Genomic DNA, 23740 nt, shown 5'->3' with positions numbered 1-23740 from the left:
GTCTTTGCTGTGATTGGTCGGTACTAACAAATAGTCCGCCCATCAGGCAAATGTGGCTCGCCACCACCAAATCCACTCGCAGTCATGGCAATCAGGACACTTGTGTCAGGAGACCATTTATTTGACTATCAATGTATTTGACCGGTACATATTCTCATGGCTAACTCTAGTCCTTAGTGCCTTCCACAAAAACTATCCTACAAGACTTGGCTTACGACTGTAGAGCAGATCATGCAGCAGTAGAATTCCGTTATTCCCACCCTAACGTTCCCATGGATCAAAACCAGCGAAAAAGCATCAAGTAACTTTCGCTTTGCTCTGCAGACTGAAACTTGAAAGCGTGTTCATTCTGCACAGAACAATGCTAGTGGTGCTGATGGTATATGTATGTATGTCGCTGCAAAGCAACTGCCGCCTACTTCTATGGTATCTAACCAGAATAAAAGAAAAAACAGAGGAATAGCATGCTTTCCCTCGCCAAGCTAATCTTTTTTTCATGTGAGAGATGATCTTCTATGATGATTCGGTGTCTTCTTTGGTTCTAGCAACAACTTCAACTCTTCGTCGACATCACGCTCCAATTTGAATAAGTTTCGTTTCGTTCGTGACGTAGACTCCTAAATCCGACATTATAGCGAAATGGAAACTACGACAAGTTTTGCTACCAGAGTATGGGCGCTGGTGCTTGTGTTTTTGCCCTAGCGACAGTGACACGATTAGTTCGAGCGCTTCTGCTCCATATATACCTCCTAAGCGGGATATGTACCTCGCTCCAATCGAGCAAACGATCACTCGGGCAAACATTTGTATCAGCGCTAATATAAGAGATAAAATTCGCGGATTTTTTTCTTCTACGTGAAGTAAAAAACAAATACAGGTCTCTTAAAGTGTTAGAGCGTGGTGAATATAAATGAGCTCATAGTATAGCGAATTAAAAACAAAGAAACGACGAAATGGCACCAAATAATTGCCACGAGTACGACAAAACGCGGAAATCGAGCAAGTATGAACGACTGAAACCAAGAAGAACATTTTTGTAACAAACCTTAAAATTATTCTCAGCCGCATCAAGTTGCGCCTCAATCTCACGAATTATCTTGGCAGCAAATTCAAGCTGTTCCTCAACAGGTGCATCTTGTTCCAGCTCCTGTTCACCAACGACCTCTTCAAGTAAGTTATCTTTTGCCAAAATACTCTCACCTGGAACGGGTGTGTATGGATTGAATAGGCTGAGATTGAAAAAAAACAATTTTCATGCTTATTACATACCTTTTTCCATGAGTGAACGCTTTGCGTCAGGATATTCTCTAAGCGCTGCCCATAGATCATCTTTACTAAGAACATAGAGATCCGAATAGCCTACTGATCGTACATTGGCAGTACGTCGGTTCCCATTTTTGTTCCCTGGGATGTTTAAAATCGACAATTCGCCAAACACAGTGCCTTCTCCAAGTCGTACGAACACCTTCAATGTCATTTTAACAAAAAGCTTAATGAAGCTACATATGTATTAGGTTGAGTCGAAAGTTCTCGGACAAATTGACAATATTTTTATTTACTTTGCAATTTTCAAACGATAACTGTAAATCATTTGAAGTATGCCCCATTGGCACCGATGGTCTTTTGCCAACGTCTAAGCAGATCGTAGATGCCTTTGCTCCAGAACGCTGGGGACTGGTCCTTGAAGAACTGCTCGAGTGCCTTTTTGATGTCGTCGCGGCTTTGGAAGTTTTGACCATCCAGATGATGTTGGAGAGAGGAAAAAAGGTGGTAATCCGTGGAAGCCAGATCTGGGGAATACGGTGGGTGTGGCGAAATGATCCAGAAGAACTTCTTCAGTTTGGTTTTGGCCATTTTTCCAATGTGTGATTATGTTGTCGTGCTGGAAGTAGACTTCGCGCTGCTGCGGGCGTGCATTTTCGAGCTTTGTCTTCAAATTCCTCAGTTGCTCAACGTAGACGTCTGCTGTCACTGTGCATCCCTCAGCGAGTAGCTCCCAGTATTCGGCGCCGTGTACTCTCCAACAGATGTAGAGAATAACCTTTTAGGCGTGTACGTTGAGTTTAGGGACGTCTTCTGCATCCGTACCTTAGTAGACCCATTGAGCTCGCCGCTGAATGTTAGAATAGGAAATCCACTTCTCATCCCTTGTGACTAGGTGCTCAAGCCACGTGTGGGTGCGCTTGAGCGTAAGGAAAGAGAGTGTCGTCTCAGCGCGGTCCATCTTATACTGACTCAGAGCATGTGGTACCCATCGACCTAGTTTTCGCACCTTGCCGATTGACTTCAATCCGCGAACAACTGTGGTTTGACCCACCCAAGAGCGACTGTCAGTTCGCGAGTGGTTTGATACAGGTCGGCTTCCTCCGGTCTCCGCAGCAAATCCAAATCCAACTCCATCGGGCGTCCCGAACGGTCTTCATCTTCGATGGAATAGTCGCCAGACGCGAACTTCGAGTGCCACTTGTAGACTGTACTTTTAGCAGGGGCGTGCTCCTTGTAAACTTCCTTCAGACGTCTATCGATATCCGGGCGTTCTTGGCCAGATAGATGGAGAAAGATTTTTACGTTGCGGAGGTGGAGTGACGATGGCTTGAAATTGCGCGGCATAGTGGCAGGAAAGGAACTAGCTCAGTGTAATTGTTAACATACACTTTGACGAGAGCTTTATGCTCTATCAAACGGTAGCTAACACGTCCATTTTTGTCAGCTCTTTGCTGAGTGATGATCTCTAGAAGTCATCACTACCATATTGTCCGAGAACTTTCGACTCAACCTAATAACATCGACATGTTGGAATACTGTAGCTGAATTTTCATTTTTTGTCCAAAGAATTGCAAAACTGCTTCTAAGAGCTGGACAAAAACCATCGCATGGAAACAAGAGTGTCAAATGTTTGTCAAAAACGTTGACAGGAGGAAACCAAAATCAAATACAAATGTATAATTTGGATATGAATTTCATACATAATGTGTTGGTTATAATTTCCACAAATTAGTTTTAGTACCATCCATCAATACCAATTATCCACACTGTTTAGATGCTCGAAACTCAAACATTGGGTCGTTTTTATGGAACTAAACCCACCTTAGTTCCATCCTCACTGACCACTTCCACAAAACCTTCCTTGACTATATACATCTCGGTACCGACGTCACCTTTTTTGCAAACGTAGTCCATTGGTGAATAGACGCGCAGTTCTAGTTTCAAAATCAATTCGTAAAGAAGATTTGGCTCACAATCCTGAAATAAATCAACATGTTCTCTCAGATACAACTCGAAAGAAGACGAGTTTTCGTCTCAAAAAATCTGACCAGCCATGCTTCCCGAATTCGCTGGTTTCCCTTCCCCTTTACTGTATTCGTTTTTTCGATGATTCACTTCTGCTGTTCTACTTCAGGTGTCACTCCTTGATTCTGAGAACTCACTATAATCAGGTCAAGACGACATGAAGCGCGGTGCAGTTGCGTAAGCGGTAGGGTTAAAGCGGCGCGGTGGAGCGTAGCGGCTGGAATCGAGGTGGGACCATCGCGAACTACAGCAATGAACGGTGGTAGCAGGGTCCTCACTCGACCCTAACCGCTACGTTCCACCGCATCGCTTCGATAGCAACCGCTTACAGAACTGCACGTGCTTCACGTCGTTTTGACCCTACTATACATCAAATTACTGGCTTTTAGCGATGTGGTCCGGGATAGAATCCACGTGGCTCTTCCCTATCCCCTATCTTCCTATATCTTGATTAGAATACCCAAATATGCCTGTACGATATCCAGATGAGGTGGAAGTTTAGACAACATCATGCTATATAATAACGCGCTTAGTTCGTGTGTGTGTGTGCGTGTGCGCGCGCGTGTGTGCGCGTGTGTGTGTGTGTGTGTGTGTGTGTGTGTCACGAAAATACTCCATAATGATGCAAAACTCTGCACCGGTGAGGTGCCGAACCATAGCCATGCACCTGATAGGTGAGCACTCTACCTCTTCACCATTGTCCAAATCTGTATGGAAATGTCTGTTAGCTTTGATAACGCAAATCAGTTCCTCATATGTTAGCGAGGGTAAATAAACTTTTATGTGAATGTATACTTCCAAATTTGCAAACTATCATGCTGTATAATAACGGGCGTATTCTGTCACGCGTGTGTGTCTGTGTATGTTGTGTCTCAATTAAGAAATCCCCAAAAAAAGGAGGCGGATACCATAGCGCTGGTTCGGTGCGCTGGAGCCCAAACGCGTTGGGTGAGACGGATTCTATGGCATCGAAATCGTGCCCGGAGCCAGATAGCTGCAAAATGGGGTGGGACGGGTCCCGGGGTCGGAATGGTGCGCCGGTGCCAGAAAGCTATACAGAGGGGAGAGACGGGTTCCACTGCATCGGATTGGTGCGCGAGATCCACAACGAGGTAGAATGGGTTTCAGTGGTTCCTTCGCATATCTAATTCCCAGCATTTCTTCCTGATACTGCTAACATCCTTTCTTCAAAAAAAGGAAACGCACGTGCGAACGGCTGCTTAAATGCAATACATAGTAGCCAACAGTTTACGCGAACTGCATGGAACGCTATTTTTACCACTACGATAGTGATATTCACGTCTTCATGTTAGCACATCATTCTTTGCTATTAGTTGGGAACGGAGGAAACTCGAGCTTCTTCAAATGATGTTTTTGAATTGTGGAGGTTTGAGAGAAACATATTCTCCAAATATAGAACTGAGCGTTTGGGGAAAATCTTTCATCTATGCTTAAAGTTTCGGATAAAAAAATTGGAGGAAGTGCTGATAGAAAAAAGAAATTCTAATTTTACAAAAATGTCCCTACTGTTATTTCTCATTGATCGATGAAGGCGTGCGAAGCGAACAGCAAGAAAAAAGCAAAGTCCGGCTTTAGCCGGACGCTCAGGCTGGTATATGAATATAGGGGATAGGGAAGAGAATGATTACTCTCGGCTCAAAGACGGCTGAATGCCGCTCATCTACGGAATGTCTGACAGAGTAACAGAAAACAAAAACCAACTACCACCAACTTGGTCTTATCTTTTGGGATCGTTATAAGAAAATAGTGAAACGGCGAAATGATAAAGACTAAGCAAAGCTTTTCAGGAAAAAAAAACAGATCTACTGTAATTGGTGGCTTGATGACTTCCACTGTTGGTTTTTGCACTTTTTCATGTTAAAAAAACGTGAAAAAAAATTTAAAAAGTAGACATAGGAATCATACCTCAAATAGTTTAACTCTCCTAAGGGTTTCCATATGAATATGGACAGCCAGTTGACCGTAGAGACGTGGCGGCAGGAATTCCGCAATTTCCTTAAGAAATATAAACAACATACAAAAAAGCACCGATAAACCTAGTACCATAGCCGTTTCTCATCTTTTGTCTCTTCTGTCGCTCTTCTGTCATCAATTTAGAGCTTTTGCTCGCTGCCAGCTATGGTTACCGTCAAATGTGTTCTGCCGGGAGGGCACAGCCGAGTCACAGCGCGACTGTGACCACACAGGCTTTTCTTGTATTTAAAGACAGCATATCACGAAAGTGACGATGTTTAGTATTTTTCGTGAAAAGATAGGGTATAGATTATGAGTATGGGCGTAATTACACTAAATTTCGCCTAGCAATCCGAAACAAGCCGTGGGAAACAACGATCAAAGTTTCCTACGCGGCATTTTGCGGCCTCACTCATACAAGCGAAAATACATGCGCCACGTCTGACAGCGAACGGGAGCGCCCGAGTCAGCAGCCTACTGTTTGTGTGCTCGCTTGCAAATGCGGTGTGTACGCCTGTGCTAGTACACGTGCAACGTTATTAAGTGCCTTGTTGGAAAATTTGATCGATAAGGTAATTCCCTACCGCCGTTCTTCAGGTCGTTTCTACTAGGGATCGTGATCGTGCTTGTGACTTGCATAACAAACCTCTTTTTTTTGTGGACAGGTCCCAGCACCTTCAATTTCATGGTATGCTGTTCAAGCGTTAATCAAAGTACAGACTGAGCGCTTACGATGGTGACTGATATAGTCAATAAAAGGTTGTTGTGAACTAATCACAAGACCTAGAGCGACATTTTTCAGACGGTGTTTTGCTCTTACATCTGAAAGAACGTTCTATTGGTAATTTCTTGATGACCTTCAGATACTCAAAATTATTCAAAATTCTTTTCCAACGGACCTAGCTAAAATCCACCATGTCAAAATTCCTTTATACCGGCCCAAGCTAAATTCTACTGCATCCGATTGAAATAACCCATCTCTTTAAAACACAAGCCTTTCATCAAATCCAAAATAATTATTTATGAACTCTGCTCTTAACAGTATATCTGGGGTCGTTTTCGACTATGTTTCGCTCGTCTTTCATCGATCTAACGAGAAAGTGACTACCTCTTCGTCGACTTGTCCACCACCATGAGCCCACGTGTAAGAAAAGTACTCCACGGTTTTTCTCTGTAGATAACGATGGACTTTTCTGAAGAAAAGATAAGTAAATAAGCAAATAATTCTCCAAAGACGTTAAATGATATAAGAATAGTCGTAGGAAGTTATTTTCTTGAAAATGTGTGGGTGGGTCAGCTCCGGAACTCAATCGGAGCTAGTGATGGTACGCTGGGGGAATTCCGCCATAAGTCAGACTGTTTTGACACTACTGTGAATAAGGGCCAGCGCAAATCCAAATGGTGGTGAATCACCCCACCTGTAGATCATGTAACTCTTGCACCCATCCAATACTTCCTCAAAATCTGAACGTTTCATATTCATTGTTGTTACCATGTTACCAACATCACCAACAATCACCTATAATGGTTAGAACACAATTTGTAAAAATATAAACACACAAAAAAATCAACATACCGCAAAAAGAACCAAACCGAGTAATGTGTCGCAAATTTCAAAGGTGTTTTGGAATGAGTCATTTGGAGATGGCTGGAAATTGTATGAGATGGTAGTGGCAAACATTTGTACAATCACTGCAACTGTAAAATAGTCTAGTTCACTGCAAATCGAACGATACCTGCTCTCCCAATGTGACAAGCGTTAAAGCTGACCAGTAGAAGCTTAGCGCATATTGCTTAAAGAACGCGGTGAATGGAATGGCATATGACCTGCAAATCAATCAATAACAGTGTCTCCTGGGAAGATGCACTGAGAAGGATCTCAGAATCGTCAACGGTTAATTTATTTATGTGAGACACTGCGTGCATATTTCATTCTCGTAGGATCACATTAAATCCATCCTCAACCGTACAATCCTAAAATTGCTCATTTTATTAGTGGAATTACATCAACGCAGCCTCGTTCTTGTATACGCAGTTGAACCTCGATAGAACTAAGATCACAAACAATGGATGTTTATGAAAACAACATGTTGTACCTGTTTCCCCAATACATCATCGCCAGATCCACCTCCGCAGTCATATTATCGTATTCCTCGAAGATACGCAACGGCGGGATCACGTCTGTCCGGCACTCATCCTCGGTCACATTAAAGTCGTCGTTGACTCCGCAACTCATTAGAATAGGATCCGGAATTTTGTCATATGAGAATATCCAATCGTCAATTGTAGCACCTAAACTAGGGAATATACACTCGGAAGTCAAAATCTGTCGGACATGAGCGACGAATGTTCGACTGGGCAGGATAAAGGAAACAGGCAGTTGTTGCCAAGTAGAGGAAGTACTTGCTCTACGGTAGACGCGTCGCGGCCACCCGCGCAAACAATTCTGACATCGACTGCACATGTTATGAAATGACATGAAGCTCGGTGCACTTACGTAAGCGGCTGCGGTCAAAGCGGTGCGGTGGAGCGTAGCGGTTAGGGCCAAAAGAGATTCTGCAGCCGATGCGCCACGTATGTGCTTCTATCCTCCCAAGTAGGTCATTGCATCCGCTAACACCCGCTCATAAACCTCAAACTTCAGAAAAACCAGTCAAACGCATTGGCGCACCCTAAGGGGATTGTTACGTCAGAGGTCTCTTATTAATCTTTTTCTCTTGGCTTGTTATGCGTTTAAAAACACAAAGGGCTCTGAATTACTGCTGCCGCGTGGCGATTGCTTGGCTACTGAAACGTGCAGGAGGTTCTAGCGGTGGGAAGAACTGGGGTGGGAGCTGAGGAACGAAACCGGATCCAAATATTACTTCACAGGAATTTTATCTTCCACATACTTCTATCGCGTTCCCACTCGCACGTGCTCGCTCTGATACAAACAACAAAAATTGTGCAATAACATACTTGGGAAGTTGTATAGAACGCTGATAAAGAAATATACACAGCCGTTCCAATGAAATATGATAAAACATGTGAATATCAGCTTAGTAATACGGAATAGATTAGGGAATAACGTCCGAATTTCTGTCAAAGCGTTGAAGTCTCCGACGCGGTAGCACTGAAAATTGACAGTTAATCGAGAACAGTAGATATAGTTGGATCAAAACGACAAGGAGCACGAACACTTCCGTAATGCTGCGCGCAGAGTTCACAGCCGCGCGGGCGGCCTAAGCGGCTGCGCTCGGGCCGGCACGGTTGAGCGTAGCGGTTGGGATCGTGTAAGGATCCTCGCTGCCGCCACCCATTTCTGCAGTTCGCCATGGTCCCACATCGATCCCTACAGCTGTCTCCACCGCACCGCTTTGAGCTCAACCGCTTACGCAACTGTCCGTATTTCATGTCGTTTTGTCTCGACTGTATCCGCGCGGTTTATTCACCTTCAATAATCTGTTCAATCTGCAAAGTGAGAAGTCCGGTTTCATGTAGAGAAAAAGATCCGTAGGTAGTATGCATAGTATGTCAAGATAGAAATACTTCCTGAAATTCGCTATGTACGCTTTTTTTACACAAAATCATAGAGGAGGAGGAGGAGGAGGAGGAGGGGGTGTATTGAGTTGAATGATTAGTGGCACACAGGAGGAATTCAAAAGACGAAGAAGGCAGACTAGGAAATGAGAGAACTCCGTGCGTCTACTTGTGGCGTGTCTATATGTCGTGAATCTACAGTAAGCATTGGCGCAACGGAACACTTGCTTGGACTCGTCTTTTCACTTTATTTAGAAACATAATCACTTACGACTTTATCCGATGCATTATCATCTCTTTGACATCTCTCACTCGAATACCGTCTTCAATGAACTCTGAAGATATTTCTTTGTCACTGACACAAATCAATCTTAAAATAACCACATTTTGGTTAGTCCTCCTCTGGAGAAAAAGACTGCAAAATACTCCTCCTTTTCTACAAAACGGACAAAAACCAGCTGTCGCAGGACCCGTGCTGGGATGTTCTTTAGATTTCAGCCTAGCAGATAAAGTCGGCCCAAAACTAAACGAAGCAGTGGAGTTTGCAGAAGGCTGCACTCCAAGCGGTGCGACAGAGCAAGTCGTTGTGAGGTGGAACCCTGAAACCTGCTTAGCTCTCCACATCTACGCAGTCCGACTACAGGGAGGGAAGTTTCCGCCTCGATCGCAAACTCTAGGTCCATCCTGCCGCTCGAGCGCAGCCGAATACGTGAGGTTCAGGTCCTTTTGACTCAACTGAACGTTATTATTTGTGGATTTAAGCCACCATTTCGGTCAACGGGGGAAAATGAAGCTGATGGTGGGGCGCTCAGTGGCGCCCTTATTTCTGGATGTTCTATCTTATTTTTCTCTTATTAACTTTAGCTTACATGTCATGGATCGTATAAGAAAAATGTTTAGGTCTTATGGTCCCGACTAACTTAGTTATTTACTTTCAAAAATAAATGGAGATCTCCTCCCCCACAACTACATTTTACCCGACCAACGAATTCGCATTCGCGCTGTCAAAAGAAGTAGTAAAAAAAAACTTTTGACCGAACTGTATGTGCACACGAAATGCAGCAGCAATAGCCTAATCCTGGACTATTGATCTATAACCGCCCACCAAGACATCATCGACATAACTTAATCAACTCACGTCGTCTGGTAAGTATAAATAAGTCGCATAAGAATAAACAGTCAAAAAGAATATTAAATTTAATCCAAGAGTCGTAGAAAGTCTTGTAGACTTCTTCGAAAACCATAACAACAATGGTGATGAGATTGTACGAGCAACCAATAAATATCACCGTTGTCCAAAGGTAAAACACCGTGCTGGTTTCGTCTACTGACCAACACAGTAATCTCCTGAACCGCTACAAAAAATTAGTGAACTCAAGCCACGCCCACTGACTCACTTGTGCAGCGGTTTTTTGACTTTCACTTGAGCGACGTGCGTGGGTGGCTCGAACACACGCCGCACATTCTCCAGATCCACGTTTGTTACGTTTTGCTTCTTCTTCTCACGCATATGATTCACCCAATATTTAAGCACCTAAATTAACAATTCAGACTCTAAAGAAATGAAAAAAGAAGAAAAGAAGGAAAAAGAAAGGACGGAAAAAAAGAAAATAGAAAAAAAACCAATGAGTGGTTCATTCTATCCAAAGAGGCGTCATTTGATCGGACCTAATCTCTGGGGCTAATCTCATTCTTCTTTGAACTGCTAAAGATTTAAATTCACTCGTTCTCAGAAACGATAGAAATTTGGCACTGCTTCGTTATTCCATTCATTGTGAAAACCATCGAATTATGCACAATTTGGTGTCGTCAGAAATTCTTTGCGCGCAGAAGTTGTACAGATATCATTGATTCCATAACTCTGCGTCTCTGACAATGAGATGACACTTACCATCATAATTCTCACCATCCGCTGGAAGTAGGTCGGTGAAACGACTGCAACATCAGTACTTTCCACTTGAACAGACGTCGACATGATTCTAGTCTGAAAATCAATGCCTATCTTTTTTTTTTGGTGTTCGTGATATGATAGGTACAAAACGACCTGAAGTTCAAAACGATGGTCGAAGTAGCGGCTGTGATCGAGTAGGGATCTTTATTCACTGCTACAGTTCGATTGAAGCAAGCGAGGGTCCTGCAGCGATCGCAACCGCCTGCTCCATGGGGCGCACCACCTCGAGCAAGCCACTTATGCTACTGCACAATGATCCAAGTGGTTTTGACCCGACTAACGGAGCAGTATCTCAAATAGGATTGGAACAACACGACTGATTAGAGACAGCATGTCATGATTTTGACGCGGTGCAGAAGCAGAAAGCTCAGGTAGTAGATTGCGGAGCCCATCGTGGTTTCGCTCATATTTCCCTAATCGTCATATCGTCGTGTAAGACACCTTCTTTCCTACGAATTCAATAATAACTCGCCACCCTTGTGCACGCGCTGCATCTAATTGCGAGCGGTCTGTTATTCTGTTATTTCTTCCTAGCAGCCTATTCAAGTGAGACCAAATAGTATGTTGCAGGGGGAAACGGAAGGTGTCCATAGAGGTGCGTTCCAGCGTAACTCGTAGTTACTAAGGCGGTTCCCAAGCCGTTTTTTTATTAGATTAGGGAACGGTAAGGGAATTACCCTGGTTCCACAATACACTATCTGAACACTATGTTTTCGCTGTTGGTTCCGTCAAAATCGTGATAGACTGTTTTTAAATAGAAAAGTAGAAAATAGCAGGGAATGTAAGGAAATGAAAAATGAGCAACATCGTTAATCTGAGAGCGTTCCGGCGCGCTATTTTCTACAACGAATTTGATTGGAGCGCGCCAGCCCTGTGGACGCGCAACATCTTCCGTGCCGTTTTTTACGGCAATTAGGAAGAAATGGACGGAATCACCCCTTCTCCGTAATCTACTATACCGTATGCGAATACTTCACCTGAAACCCGCACCCAGATTCGTGTGATGATGCCTTTAACTTCCTTCAGACCGGCAAATGTGAAAGAATAGGTCGAGGATAGCTATCAAATGTTGACGTCAACAGAAAAGTGGAAATCGAATCGACTATGAGAACTTCTTCTCGTAAATTCTGATTCTGATTTTCTACAGTTTTTTTTTTTTGTAGGTAAATCACTTTTTTCACTCCACTCCATATTTGTAAAACAAGACCTTGACCAGAAAACAGGAACCAAAACCCCATTTTTTTCTCAAAATTAATATAGGAGATAAATTGGAGCGGAAAGGGGACGAGAGCAGCTAGTAGCAATTTTGTTAGGCGACGTGAAGTGAAGTGCCTCGAGACCTCGAGGAATTTTTGTCTAAGGTGCAAAATCACGTTAGCACCACTGTGACCACACTTAAACTTGTGTGCCCGAGAGGAGCGAAATAAGAGCCCTCTGCCTACGGTAGACCGTCGGAAACGGACTTGGGGTACCGGAACGCGAAGAATCCTGATTTTTGTCCGGAATTTGATCCGTATGGCACAGTTTCTTTTTTTTCGAAACATAGTATTTCTGACGCATCTACGTACATTTGCCATAAGTACGCGACGTGATCTCAATGGTTCCTATACAGGAGTTCGCGACGACATCAAAGCGAGAACAATGAACGCTCGAAGAATGTGGAACTGATGTGTGCATAAAGGGTTATATGCCTACATGGAATTGGAGGTTGTGATCCAAATATCAGGACAAGGCCAATTAATTAATTAATTAGTGATGTACAGGATGTAGTAAGGATGAAACTCTGCGCCATCCGCCGAGATAGAAAATAGACGCAAATTAGTTTCACACTCTTTCGCTAGCTGTCTTGTAGAGGTTAACAGATCGTAACCACCTTACAGCGCCATGCGGTAAATTACTTATTATCCATTATTCCTTGTCCTATTCATGCTAAGAAGGATTCTAAAGAAAAAGGTAAGTGTTAGATGTTAAATCCATATAAGAAATCAAATATGGCAGGTCGATTAGAGCCAGTAGTCGACTAATTCATTACGGATGCGACGATTAGGGCGCACGCAACGTGCCACCCAAAACACATTAACAGACGTTTCGATTGATGACGTCATCAGGGACCATGTCATCGTAACATCAGAAGAATTCGTTTAAAAACATATAGAAAACGACTTGTAAACAAGTAACCAATATATAGCAAATCTTCTTATCATTTTTATTGTCAGCAATCAAATGTTCGCTGGAAACAGAGATCGCAGCGCAGCGAACAAACACATACGCATTCTACTTTGTGTGAACGGGAAATTTATTCACTTTCTGGCATACGCATACGATTTGTGATACGTAGTCGACTTTTTGTATTGATAACGTGGAGCAGCCTTCGGTGGTTCTTGTGGCGGTGGCGGTGGCGGTGGTGGTGGTGGTGGTGGTGGTGGAGGCGGTTCAGGTTCTTTCTTTACTGGTGATTTCGCATCTACCTAAAATTACATAAAAAGGTGGTACTATAACCTCAGTTATTCTTTGTTGAGACCTAAAGTAACGTCACATGAAAATAGTTGAGAAATAAGACTTCTCTGCAACCCATGTCGTCAACAAAAGTTTCTTATAGAGATTTTTTTCATGAATAGAAAAAGCAGCCTAATGAACTAACTGCCATGAAAGACTACAGACATTACGCAAGGAACATTTTGCATGTTATTACGCTGCGAAGAGTTTGAAAGAAGACCAGATCGAGGAGATTCATCTTTCTTTTTTCCAGTGAGTCTGGAGGATGGATCTTCACTAAAAGCTCACTTGCTAGTCTACTTTCACTTACTAGTTCGTTTTTCCTTTTTTTATTTCGCTCTTTTGGATCGACGGCTTTCAAGTACTACTACGAACCAACAGAATCGAAGAATCTGTACATGTCAAACACAGCTGACCGACCTTCTTTCCGAATAATTCAGCGTCGATGTCAGCTTCGACTTCAGCGGATCCTTTTCGGTCCGTGACGGCCTCGACAGGCACGAACGCGGACTTATCCGCCATCTTCGAGTCGGACTTCGATAGGAATTAGATCCACTTGGACTGAATTATCTAAATATTGTTGCAGTATTTGTGTTCTGATAGCATATTAACTTGAAGCACACTCAGGCAAACTGTGATATCCAGAAAAGCGGTGGTGTTTTTCAGAAATGATGCTGTTCATCATTTGTAGTCGCTATCGCCCTGAATCCTTTACACGACTATTCATAGAAGGTCCTACCTCGCTGGACATCTCGATCGTACCTCGAAGTTGACCATTTTACACTACCACATGAAACTGTCACCACCAACTTGTCGGCCATCTTCCAGCTTGGGGCTGTGGTGCCCGGCAGCCACAGAGGAGTACATGGACGCTCTAAGCTACTGCTATATTTCACGTCCAGTCAAAGACAGAATTTAACTGTAAGATCTAACTAGTCCTATGGAACGTTAAGAACACAGAACAAAGGACCAGATAAAAGAACACCTGTACATCCATGTAATACTAACAGTTCCAAATTGCAAACCTGAGGCTAGTTGTGTAGAGGAGAATATGACCCACAGGCGTAATTTGGGTTCCATGAATTGAATGCTGTGCGCACTTTTTTCGAGATCCTCTTCACAAATATTCCTCAATTCAATCGCATCAGCAAGCATGTACACACGAAAGACCGTGGACAAACAAAAAGTTGTGATCACAAGCACCTTTCTCCCGCGGTGCGCAGGTTTTTGTAATTGTGTATTCTTTGTTCTTTCTTTCTTCTTTCAGGACTTCCTTATTTCTCTCAATTCTCGATCACACGAAAACAGTGAATGTACACGTCAACAACACAACAACTTTATTACTATATAACAACGAGGAAAAAAGAGTCTACGATGTAGCATTCTGTTGCTCCTTGAGCTGCAACAAAAGCTGTTTCTTTTCCTCAATGCGCTTCTTTCTTTCGTTCAAACTGATCTTGTGTTTGCGATAGCTGAATAAAGTTATGTTCGACAGGGTAAGAATTTCATTATCGAAAATTACATGAGAAAGATGATCACTCCACCTCTTAGGTTTCCTGATAGTTTTCTTTGGCTTCGCAATGTGATCCGGATTACGGCGGATCGCATCGTGAGCATTCTTGTACATCTGAGCAAAAAGGGCAACAAATGATGGTGTCACTTTTCCCTACCTTAGAAATTTGCACCTGCTCCAGATCATCGGGCTCAACACCATTGACAATGAACTGGGAAAATTGGCGTTTGTACGCTTCCTCATCTTCTTCTCTGAGCAATCGCATATAGTCAGCCACATGCTTTCCGAAAATGCGGTCTCGATGTGCTTCTGCGTCGTATTTCTTCGTTTCGGAATCATAGCCAAAAAAACGGGTCTCACTAGAATATGTGAACTGTGCTCAAGCTGTTGTTTTACCTGTACCATGCAACATCTAGTAACTAACAATAACATTTGTTTTGCTGCACTGCCGTTCATAATCTAGTGCCGTAATTAAAACTTAATTTATTGAATGCAATTAGATATACCTGTGGGGAATATCGATACCACCATCAACCACTCCTTTCATGACCCCAAAAATTTTGCAGCCAGTAGTCGTTCTAGATAATCCCACATCTAACACAGCTTTAAACGGTCTACGACCGTTTTCTTCTTCAACAACGAAGTACTCGCCGTTCACCTGGAATACATGCATGTTTATTTATTTATTCAATTCCTAAATGATCTAACTTCACGACTTACATCATCTTGTCCTCTGAATGTTTTGTCAAGTTGTAAGTTTTTCAAATGACGACGAGCAAGGAGGAGACCAGTGGCGTATGCAGCGGCGTAGTTTGTTAGGCCAACCTTATAAGACAATTGCAAATTTTCGTAAAGTGATTGGAAATCTATGATACATGATTAGGAATTTTTAAATGCTAAACTTGATATATATATATATATATATCCAAATGAACCGTTTTTATGGTGAATTCAGGCGTTAGTATTGCACAAGACTCTGACATCTATTTGATCTACTTGAGCTGGATCAATTCCGATCCAGGTGCTTATGTTCTTTATGCAGTAGCCTCTGTTGGTTCTCAGCTATCACAATTCCTCGCTTTGTAATTCATTGTTTTGTAGACTTCCGTTTACTGATCTGTTGTCCGATTGATTTTTCTGCTACAGTGAGGTGTTACGGTTTTTTTTTTTAAATAATATAACTCAATAGCCTTTTCTTCCCATGACAATTCACTAGTATTTATTCGTGAAATACTCAAAAGACACTAAAAAATCATAGTCAGTTCGAGGAGGGTTTATTTAGCGCAAGCGCTCTTATTCACCAATTTATTTCACCAAGTAAGAAGAACATAGTTGCGTATTTCATAGCAATACTTACTTCTAAGATTTGTTTACAGTATGGTAACAGTAATTGTAAGAAGGTATGTTTTCTATTAGACGGATTGATTTCAAACTCAAAGTTGTGGTCGTACGTAGAATACACACATTCTAGTTAGAAATTCAATAGTAAGCAGAAGCGACAGACATGTTTAGCACAGTCTTCGTTATTGACACCCCTATGACCATGAAATATAGAGAATCTATAGCGTCCTACGATATCGGCAGTCCTAGGCGGTAGAGACGAACTAAACACTGCTGCAGATTCACTCCTATGGATTATCATTCATGGACTATCATTTGTTTACAGCCGGGGAGAAAATATAGTTGGAAGGAGGTACTTATTTAGCGCAGGCCCTCGTATTTCTGGACGATATATCTTGTTTTTTCTTTCTTAGCAAATTTCTCTTACATGCCACAGATCCTCTAAGTCTAATGCTTAGATGTTATGGGCCCGACTGATTTATTTATTTACTTCCAGAAATAAGAGCGCGACTGAGTGCCCACCTCCCGACTACACTTTCCCCCACAGCGTTACTACGGGAGATTATCAAAACATTGGGACTCACATTACGACACTTTTTAAGCCCTAATGCGAACATCCCACTAAATCTAAATGCAGCAAGACCTGTGGATTTCCCACAACAAATTCGTTCTTCCATGCAGTACAGTACTAGACACTTACCTTAATCCCATAGTTCGGAAGCTCATGCGAATATGCTGCTGTGACAATCACATCTCCTTCTATCTTTGAGTAAGCAATCTATAACCGGCTATTATTGACTCCCTAAGAATGCGAGGAGAAAATGGCGATGACATATTTAACAACGATTTTACCTGCGCAACAATGTCCTTGTTCGTGAAACGAGCCACGAGACGATACTTCGGAGTGTTGTATTTGTTCTTGTCCTGCTTGGTCAATCGAGTTCTTGCGTAGTAATCGGTTTTGCCTTGACGACGTCGCTTGTGTTTCACTTGGAAACGTTTGAAGAAAGCTTTGTTCTTAATAACTCTCACAGCACCCATTTCCTGGAATGGATGGAAGAAACTAATTCTAAACAAGTCCAGGAGAAAACAAGCAAAAACTCCGGCAAGACGCCAATGTTTTTGTGCTCTACCGTTCCCGCCAAAATGGTGTGGGTCCTGCAGGGAAATGACATGTATGAACAGCTCTACAGCCGAATGAACACGTTTGACATGTTGGATCTTGGGATAAGACATGGTTTTAACATGTCCACCATGTCCATATACATTGACACGTGGAGTACATCTTAAATGAGTTCATATACGTCTCAAGTGTAGAACTCCATCGTTCACATCATAACACTGGCTGAGTGGGAAGACCATTTCTGATAGTGCATTCAGGACGGACGTTCTTTCGTTGTTTGCACAAGGATAGAAGTTTACGGTACTTTTGGGTCATTTGCTCTCTGGGACCGAGTGCGAAGTCGAAGTCGGGATCTCGTTCGACGACTTCTAATTTCGGCTGCTGAGAACCCTTGTAACAACAAACCGCAAGGATCATCATTCCGGATAGCTCTGTAGTTGTCCTTAGAAAAATGAACATCCGTAAATGTCTTGTTCTTCTCGACCACAGTGTAATACATTCGCCTTTGCGTTGCTCGAACGTATGACAGGTAGTTTCACGTTGCAGATTCCAGTGAAAGAGCTGGGATCGAAATGTGACAACGAGGAACATATAGTCCGGTTAAAAACATAGGATTGCAGTATTGGGTGTTACAGTTTGGGAAGGTAACAGTCTTGTCGGGCCAAAAGGACATGAAGCACGATGTGTTTGCGTACGCGCTCGAAGCAGCCCGGTGGAGGCAGCTGTTGGAACCGAGGTGGGACCATCGCAAACTGCAGCGATGGGTGGTGTCATCAAGGGTTTCGGTACGCTTCTAACCGCTACGCTCCACTGCACCGCTTCGAGAGAAGCCGCAATTGTACCGTGCTTCATGTGGTTTGGACCCTACTATAAATATAGTCGAATATATCGGATGCGTCAACGAAATGGGTGCAGTCTCCTTTGACTTGAGGGCTTCAGATGGACAAGGAAATTTCTGCTGCGCTGGTAAAGAACTTCTGCGTTGCGTTAAATGCGCAGCTCCCACGCGGTTGAACGCATTTGGGGGCGACTATTTTTGCATCACTGAACGCTTTTTTAACTCCGCCTCCAGGGCAGTCACAGTTAGTAATGTACTTGCTATCATCAAGAAGAAACCGTTCGCCGTGATATTGAAATCAAAATCAAAATCTCCGCGAAAATTGTGCCTGTGACCTTATTCGTCACTGAGTTGACCTTAAAGGCATCACCTTACGAATCTGACGATATATGGATTTCCGAAGATCAAAGACTATACTGGGACGTAAATTCCAAAAACGGGTGGGATCTCGCTTATCTCTTCCTGCATCACTGTAAACAGACCGCTTCTGAATTCTTACGACGACCTCTATTGCAACACGCCACGTTTGCGCCCCGCCTCCGCCTGTGACTCGTCGAAAATCCATTCGGACGTCCCAATGTGCAATTCATTTCGTTCGACGAATCGCAGGAGTGGCGGGGCGCAAACGTGGCGCGTTGCAATAGAGGACGTTATAAGGAATCGCATTCAGAAGCTGTCTGTTTACAGTGATCCAGGGAGAAATGAGCGAGATCCCGTTCTTGCAATCTACGCCCCCGTATAGTCTTGGCCTTCGGAAATCCATACCAAGTCAGATTTGTGGGGTGATGCCTTTAAACCAGTCCGAAAACATACGTGGATATCATCGCCTGAATTTGATAATTCAAGACCGAGATATGGTTAAGAAATTGGGTGTTGCTAAGCTGACTCTGCGATGAATATGAAAGCAAAAAAAAGAAGGGATTGCAGTTAGACGGCGCCAATTGAACTAATGTCTAGAAGCACTGGTGAAACCTCAACAACTTGGTTTCTGTCAGCGATTTCTTAATTCATGACTGTGCGCTTTCGAAATTGTTTATTCCAACGCTAACAGAACACATATCAATCGAAACATTGGGCGTTGTAATGTAACAATGACGCTATATCTCTGTTTCTTCTTCTCCTTCTTTTTACTGTTCCGACGGCACTGTCTTCCTTCCTCAGGCTAACCTTCTTAATCCATAGCAAGAGCTCGCACAGAATCCGTCCATTCGTCACTGTTCGACATCCTGTGATACGCGAGTGACTTAGCTGAACTGCCTAATCCCGGCGAGTAACCCCAGCACTTCAGTTTGACAATGTCCAGCAGTTCAGCGAAACAAAACGGAAAGTTGTTAGCGAAGATCCCACGCTCTCTCTAGGTTTTTAACCTATCTGGATTGCGGTTTGAAAATGTGCTCGGCAACAGCACACCTTTGCAATATCTGGGTAGCTTACGCCATATAACTGAGCTAGTTATACAGATCGTGCGTGCCCAGAGCGTATACTCAAATGCTGACTGCACTTAGTATAAGCAGGCGCGTCGAGAGCAGAAGGCAATCAGATGCGAGGCCCCATATTCTACCATTTTCATTCTGCATTTACAGTCGGGTCAAGACTATGTGAAACCTGGTGCAGTTGTGTTCGAGACAGGACCATCCACTAACTCCAGTAGGAATAGAGAGATGTGTAAAGACCATGTACTCTAAGCAGAGCTGCATAAGGCTGCCTGCAGAGTCTAAATCCGGTTTGGCGGCTCTGCGGTTCAGGTGGTTATTGAACGCACTGTCGTGGGCACCCAATAACCGCCAAAACCGCAGAGTCACCAAACCTGCGGGCAGCCTAGGCGGGCGCAAGCGGATGGAATCGGTTTCTCCACCAAACAACAAGCTCGGTCGCTTACGCAGGTGCACTCGAAGCGTCGCGGTGATAAAAGCGGCCGTAGTGGAGGTGGGAGCATCGCGAACTGCAGCGATGAATGGAAAGCAGAGGACCCTCCTCGATACTAACCGCTACGCTCCACCGCACCGCTTCGAGCGCAGCCGTTTACGCAATTGCAATTATGTCTTTGAAAAGCAAAAGGGTGCGAGCAACGGACATGAGAGAGGCTTACTTCCAATCTGTAAAGAAAACTATCTTCATTTCTGCCGTTCGCTAAAATAAGAGCTACTTATCACTGGCTGTTCAAAAAGTCTTCAGAGTGTCAGAAATTTGGGACTGCATACTCTTCAGAAACTTTGAAATAAATCCTGAAAGGTTTTTCTTCTTTGTTTTTTTTTCACCCATATCAACAATATCGATAAGAAATCTTAAGAAAAGAAAACTCTTGAGATAAGAAGAAATAAGAGATCTTTATAGAATTAAAACTAATTTAAATGACTAAAAGGAACTACTCTGAGGCATTATTAGAAACGTTGACTGTAATTATGTCCGAACTCTGCGAGAACATATGGCAATTATAATAGGGTCAAAACGACATGAAGCACATACGTAATTTTGTTACGCGGCTTCTATCGGGGCGGTGCGGTAAAGCATAACGGCACCGAGCGTACTGCAACCCTCGTGGCACCACACATGGCTGTAGTTTGCGACGGTCCAACTCAATTCCAACTGCTGCCTCCACCGCGCCCTTTCGAGCGCGTACGCAAATGCACCGCAACTACACTCGTGATTCAAGGCGTTTTGATCCGACTATACATGCAGCATAATGAAAGGATTCTGACGTCTAATTGGAAAATCATTACCTTAATGATGTGAGAGATGTGGTTATGTTCATTTCATTCCAAAACAGTACAGAATTACCCAGTTTCTGAGAGAAAATGTTGATTTACAATGGAATGGGCGGCTACATACAGTCATCGCTGCACGCAACCAACGTTTTAAAAGCGACGTGCATGTCCCTTCTTTTTCTGGTTAACATATACTCCCTCTTCCTTCTGTCCTGTTCTTGTAGAAGATGGATCGCTGCCACTTCGCAGAGAAAATTTGCCACCGCTTTTAACCACTTGAAAGGTGATAGTACTTATCATAATGTAATATATACGTAATAGCAGCTACTTTGCGGCTATAAAAGGGAAGTCAGGTCGTTTTGACTTGACTATACACTGTCGTACCAGTCATGTAGTTTAACTCCGCAAATGCAGATCTACCCGTTTTATATCTGAAATTGTTATGGTGGTGCGGGTGTAGTGTAGCGGTTAGAGGTTCCGCTTCCCGCACGATCGATCAAAGGTTCAAATCCGCCCTTATGCTCACCAAGCCTCTCATCCCTCCGGGATCGATAAATTAGTACCAGACTTGTCTGGGAGGATAAAAACACTGACTTGACACATCGGCTAGGCACCGCAAGTCATTTTATAGGCCAGTTACACGTTCGTAAACCTCAAACGATTCTGAATTGAAGTGAACATGGGGGCGCATCCCAAGCGGATTGATTAACGCAAGGAACTTTGTCCTTTATCCTTTATTGTGTTGTGATCAGGTTAAAACGATCTAAATCTCAGTTCAGTAAGCGGCTGAGGTCAAAGCGATGCGGTAGGACGTAGCGATTGGAGTCGACGTGGGACCATTAAAACTGCAACGATAAGCGGTGCCAGCGCCCTCTTCGATATTAGCTGCTTCACCGCTTATAGCGTGGCCTCCACCGCGCCGCTTATAGCCGCTTACGCAACTGCACCAAACTTCATTTCGTTTTGACCAGGGTATAGCTGTATGCATTTTCTTTTGAGATCTTCTGCATGCAATCCTGCATTCTTTTCAACAATATAGTTATTGTAATGTAGAATTACACTCGGAAAAGTATGATCTATAATGGATGGATCACGAAGTGCGGTAGTTTTAGTTCGCGTTGACCTAACTGTGCAAATGCACCGCTCAACCATAATTTCCAGCCGTGCATCTCTTTTTCTGCTGGTTGCTGAAGCTCTTGTTTTTTCCTGAAATATTTCATTTGCAAAATGTTCGCATCTTGCTAATTGAACTGTTTGCGTAGGAAGATTCTCTTATCAGATCGTTCACTGTGAACCATTTCACATGCCCTTTTTTCCTTTGCTCATGCTTATCGTTCTGGATCTCATTTCTTGTTGAGAATAAAGTCTGTAATAGACTGCAAACCTCCCATTCCTGTCCAGAATATATGTAGCATGTACCTCCAAGAATGAAAACCGCGTTTAGTTTCTATGAAAAAACGACTACATCGTCTTTTGTTTGTCGTCTGCCTTCTTTTGTCTATATTTTAGTTGAGAACTATTTGTTTTCCCAAAAGATAAAAGAAGTGCATACCAGTCTACATCAATATCGATGTAAGAATTTTCAGGTAATATACGTGAAAAAGCTCGCTTTTTGGTAATGAAAAAAAAGAAATGAACACGTCGAAGCGTGATTCCTGGTTTTTACTTTTTTTTTAAATGTCACCTTACGTTTCTTATGGTTTTTGTTTGTTGTGTTTTCTCCTCTTCCAGTTTCGTCATTCTATATGTTAAACACGGAGGTATAACTGTAATTAAGTCAGTTGTGCTAGTCTCCATGCTCGTTTTTCTACCGTACTATTGCTTTCTCTGTGTAGTTGCAGGATTTTAATTCTACATTGGTTAGTGTGGTAGCTGCCACGGTTGCATTTTTAACGCATCCAGATATATGCTTCATTTTCTGACTAAAAGTTTTTGCACTACAGTAGTAATTTGGACGTGTTTTTTTAACATTCGTTTTGGCGCACCATTTTGTACAAGAGGTTCGATTGGAACGCGTCAGTCTTGTGCGGCGCCGCATCTTCCGGGCCGTTTTTAACGGCAATTAGCAAGAAATGGACGGAATCACCTCCCTCTCCGTAGTCTCCCATCCCGTATACGAATACTCCATCTGAAATCTGCACCACCTCAGATTCGTGGGGTGGTGCTTTTAAGTGCTAAAACTAGCTGGTTTAGAGTCTCTGCAGAAAACTCTATCATTATTTTAATTATATAAATACGAAAACTCAACGAAAACGTTATAAATTGAAAGTATGCTGAAGCAGTACCTGTGGTCGTTGATGTCGTGGTTGCAAGCAGGTTGTGGGCGGATATACAAATCCGAGTACGCCAGCTGAATTTCATTTTATCACTTGTGATGATTGGATAGAGTTTCGATATAATACTGTATGAACTTCTGGAGTACTGAACAAATGTAATCATTTTAAAATAATCTATGTGGAACTCACGGCTTTGTTGAGGAAATTGCCGAGAGTCTGCGCGTCTGATGTCTGCGTTTCACAATTACATTTTCGAAAATCATGGACGGTTGAGCGTATCAACGTTATCCATCTTCTTGTAGCTTGTTGTTCTTGCTATCTTAGTGTCTGATCAAAGACACTCTTTCCATGATAAATGAAATCATCGCTTTTCTTTGCCTTACTTGTCTATTCGGCAATGCTCGTTTAATTTGATACCATGATTGTCGTCTGCGAATGTAATTCTTCGCTGATGTATGTTATCGGAGGTAATAAAAAGTCTCTGTTTATCTCAACATTTAACTAGCGGATCCAGTAAAATGAAGAACACACATTATGTTTGTAGACTGCAAATATGCTTGTCGGAACTGTCACCTTTATTTGCTGATTATATTCGCAGCGAACCCTTTTAGGACATAGATAGGGATTCTTTCCCGCCATCTTTGTTCGATTATATTACTTTAAAACGATTTATTCTGATTGCTCCGCAATACTCTCGTTGGTGATTCGTATTC

General features: G+C 42.9%; 4 protein-coding genes across 9 annotated transcripts; all 4 read right to left on the bottom strand.

Moving 5' to 3' along the window:
* Nucleotides 1–494: 494 nt before the first annotated feature.
* On the bottom strand, nucleotides 495–10759 carry RB195_017194 (uncharacterized protein; the record flags this gene model as incomplete). 2 transcript variants are annotated; one of them, XM_064184088.1, is made up of 17 exons in its annotated part: nucleotides 495–617; nucleotides 1046–1200; nucleotides 1270–1465; nucleotides 3088–3243; nucleotides 3315–3350; nucleotides 5218–5307; nucleotides 6374–6458; nucleotides 6684–6784; nucleotides 6842–6913; nucleotides 7002–7092; nucleotides 7362–7557; nucleotides 8224–8377; nucleotides 8697–8796; nucleotides 9056–9119; nucleotides 9923–10131; nucleotides 10182–10318; nucleotides 10676–10759. In XM_064184088.1, the coding sequence occupies 17 exons, from the start codon at nucleotides 10757–10759 to the stop codon at nucleotides 495–497; spliced, it is 2049 nt and encodes a 682-aa protein (XP_064039968.1). The 2 variants fall into 2 exon arrangements, with proteins under 2 accessions (XP_064039968.1, XP_064039969.1); XM_064184087.1 differs by lacking the exon at nucleotides 3315–3350.
* Nucleotides 10760–13035: 2276 nt separating this feature from the next.
* Nucleotides 13036–13753, bottom strand: RB195_017193 (uncharacterized protein; the record flags this gene model as incomplete). Its single annotated transcript, XM_064184086.1, has 2 exons — nucleotides 13036–13203; nucleotides 13652–13753. The coding sequence occupies 2 exons, from the start codon at nucleotides 13751–13753 to the stop codon at nucleotides 13036–13038; spliced, it is 270 nt and encodes an 89-aa protein (XP_064039967.1).
* A 159-nt stretch (nucleotides 13754–13912) lies between these two features.
* On the bottom strand, nucleotides 13913–14386 carry RB195_017192 (uncharacterized protein; the record flags this gene model as incomplete). 2 transcript variants are annotated; one of them, XM_064184085.1, is made up of 4 exons in its annotated part: nucleotides 13913–13940; nucleotides 13994–14105; nucleotides 14217–14234; nucleotides 14332–14386. In XM_064184085.1, 4 exons carry the CDS (start codon nucleotides 14384–14386, stop codon nucleotides 13913–13915), a joined length of 213 nt encoding a protein of 70 aa, XP_064039966.1. The 2 variants fall into 2 exon arrangements, with proteins under 2 accessions (XP_064039966.1, XP_064039965.1); XM_064184084.1 differs by lacking the exon at nucleotides 14217–14234 and having other exon boundaries at nucleotides 14257–14386.
* A 214-nt stretch (nucleotides 14387–14600) lies between these two features.
* On the bottom strand, nucleotides 14601–23666 carry RB195_017191 (uncharacterized protein; the record flags this gene model as incomplete). 4 transcript variants are annotated; one of them, XM_064184081.1, is made up of 10 exons in its annotated part: nucleotides 14601–14703; nucleotides 14776–14858; nucleotides 14917–15103; nucleotides 15251–15402; nucleotides 15465–15569; nucleotides 16786–16863; nucleotides 16938–17129; nucleotides 23037–23101; nucleotides 23217–23243; nucleotides 23295–23319. In XM_064184081.1, 10 exons carry the CDS (start codon nucleotides 23317–23319, stop codon nucleotides 14601–14603), a joined length of 1017 nt encoding a protein of 338 aa, XP_064039963.1. The 4 variants fall into 4 exon arrangements, with proteins under 4 accessions (XP_064039963.1, XP_064039964.1, XP_013296208.1 ...); XM_064184082.1 differs by lacking the exons at nucleotides 23037–23101; nucleotides 23217–23243; nucleotides 23295–23319 and adding an exon at nucleotides 17614–17667; XM_013440754.2 differs by lacking the exons at nucleotides 23037–23101; nucleotides 23217–23243; nucleotides 23295–23319 and having other exon boundaries at nucleotides 16938–17126.
* Between the last annotated feature and the right edge of the window lie 74 nt (nucleotides 23667–23740).

The sequence above is a fragment of the Necator americanus genome, chromosome II, assembly GCF_031761385.1.
Source record: "Necator americanus strain Aroian chromosome II, whole genome shotgun sequence".
Taxonomy (NCBI): domain Eukaryota; kingdom Metazoa; phylum Nematoda; class Chromadorea; order Rhabditida; family Ancylostomatidae; genus Necator; species Necator americanus.
This window is presented reverse-complemented; position numbering and strand designations above follow the sequence as displayed.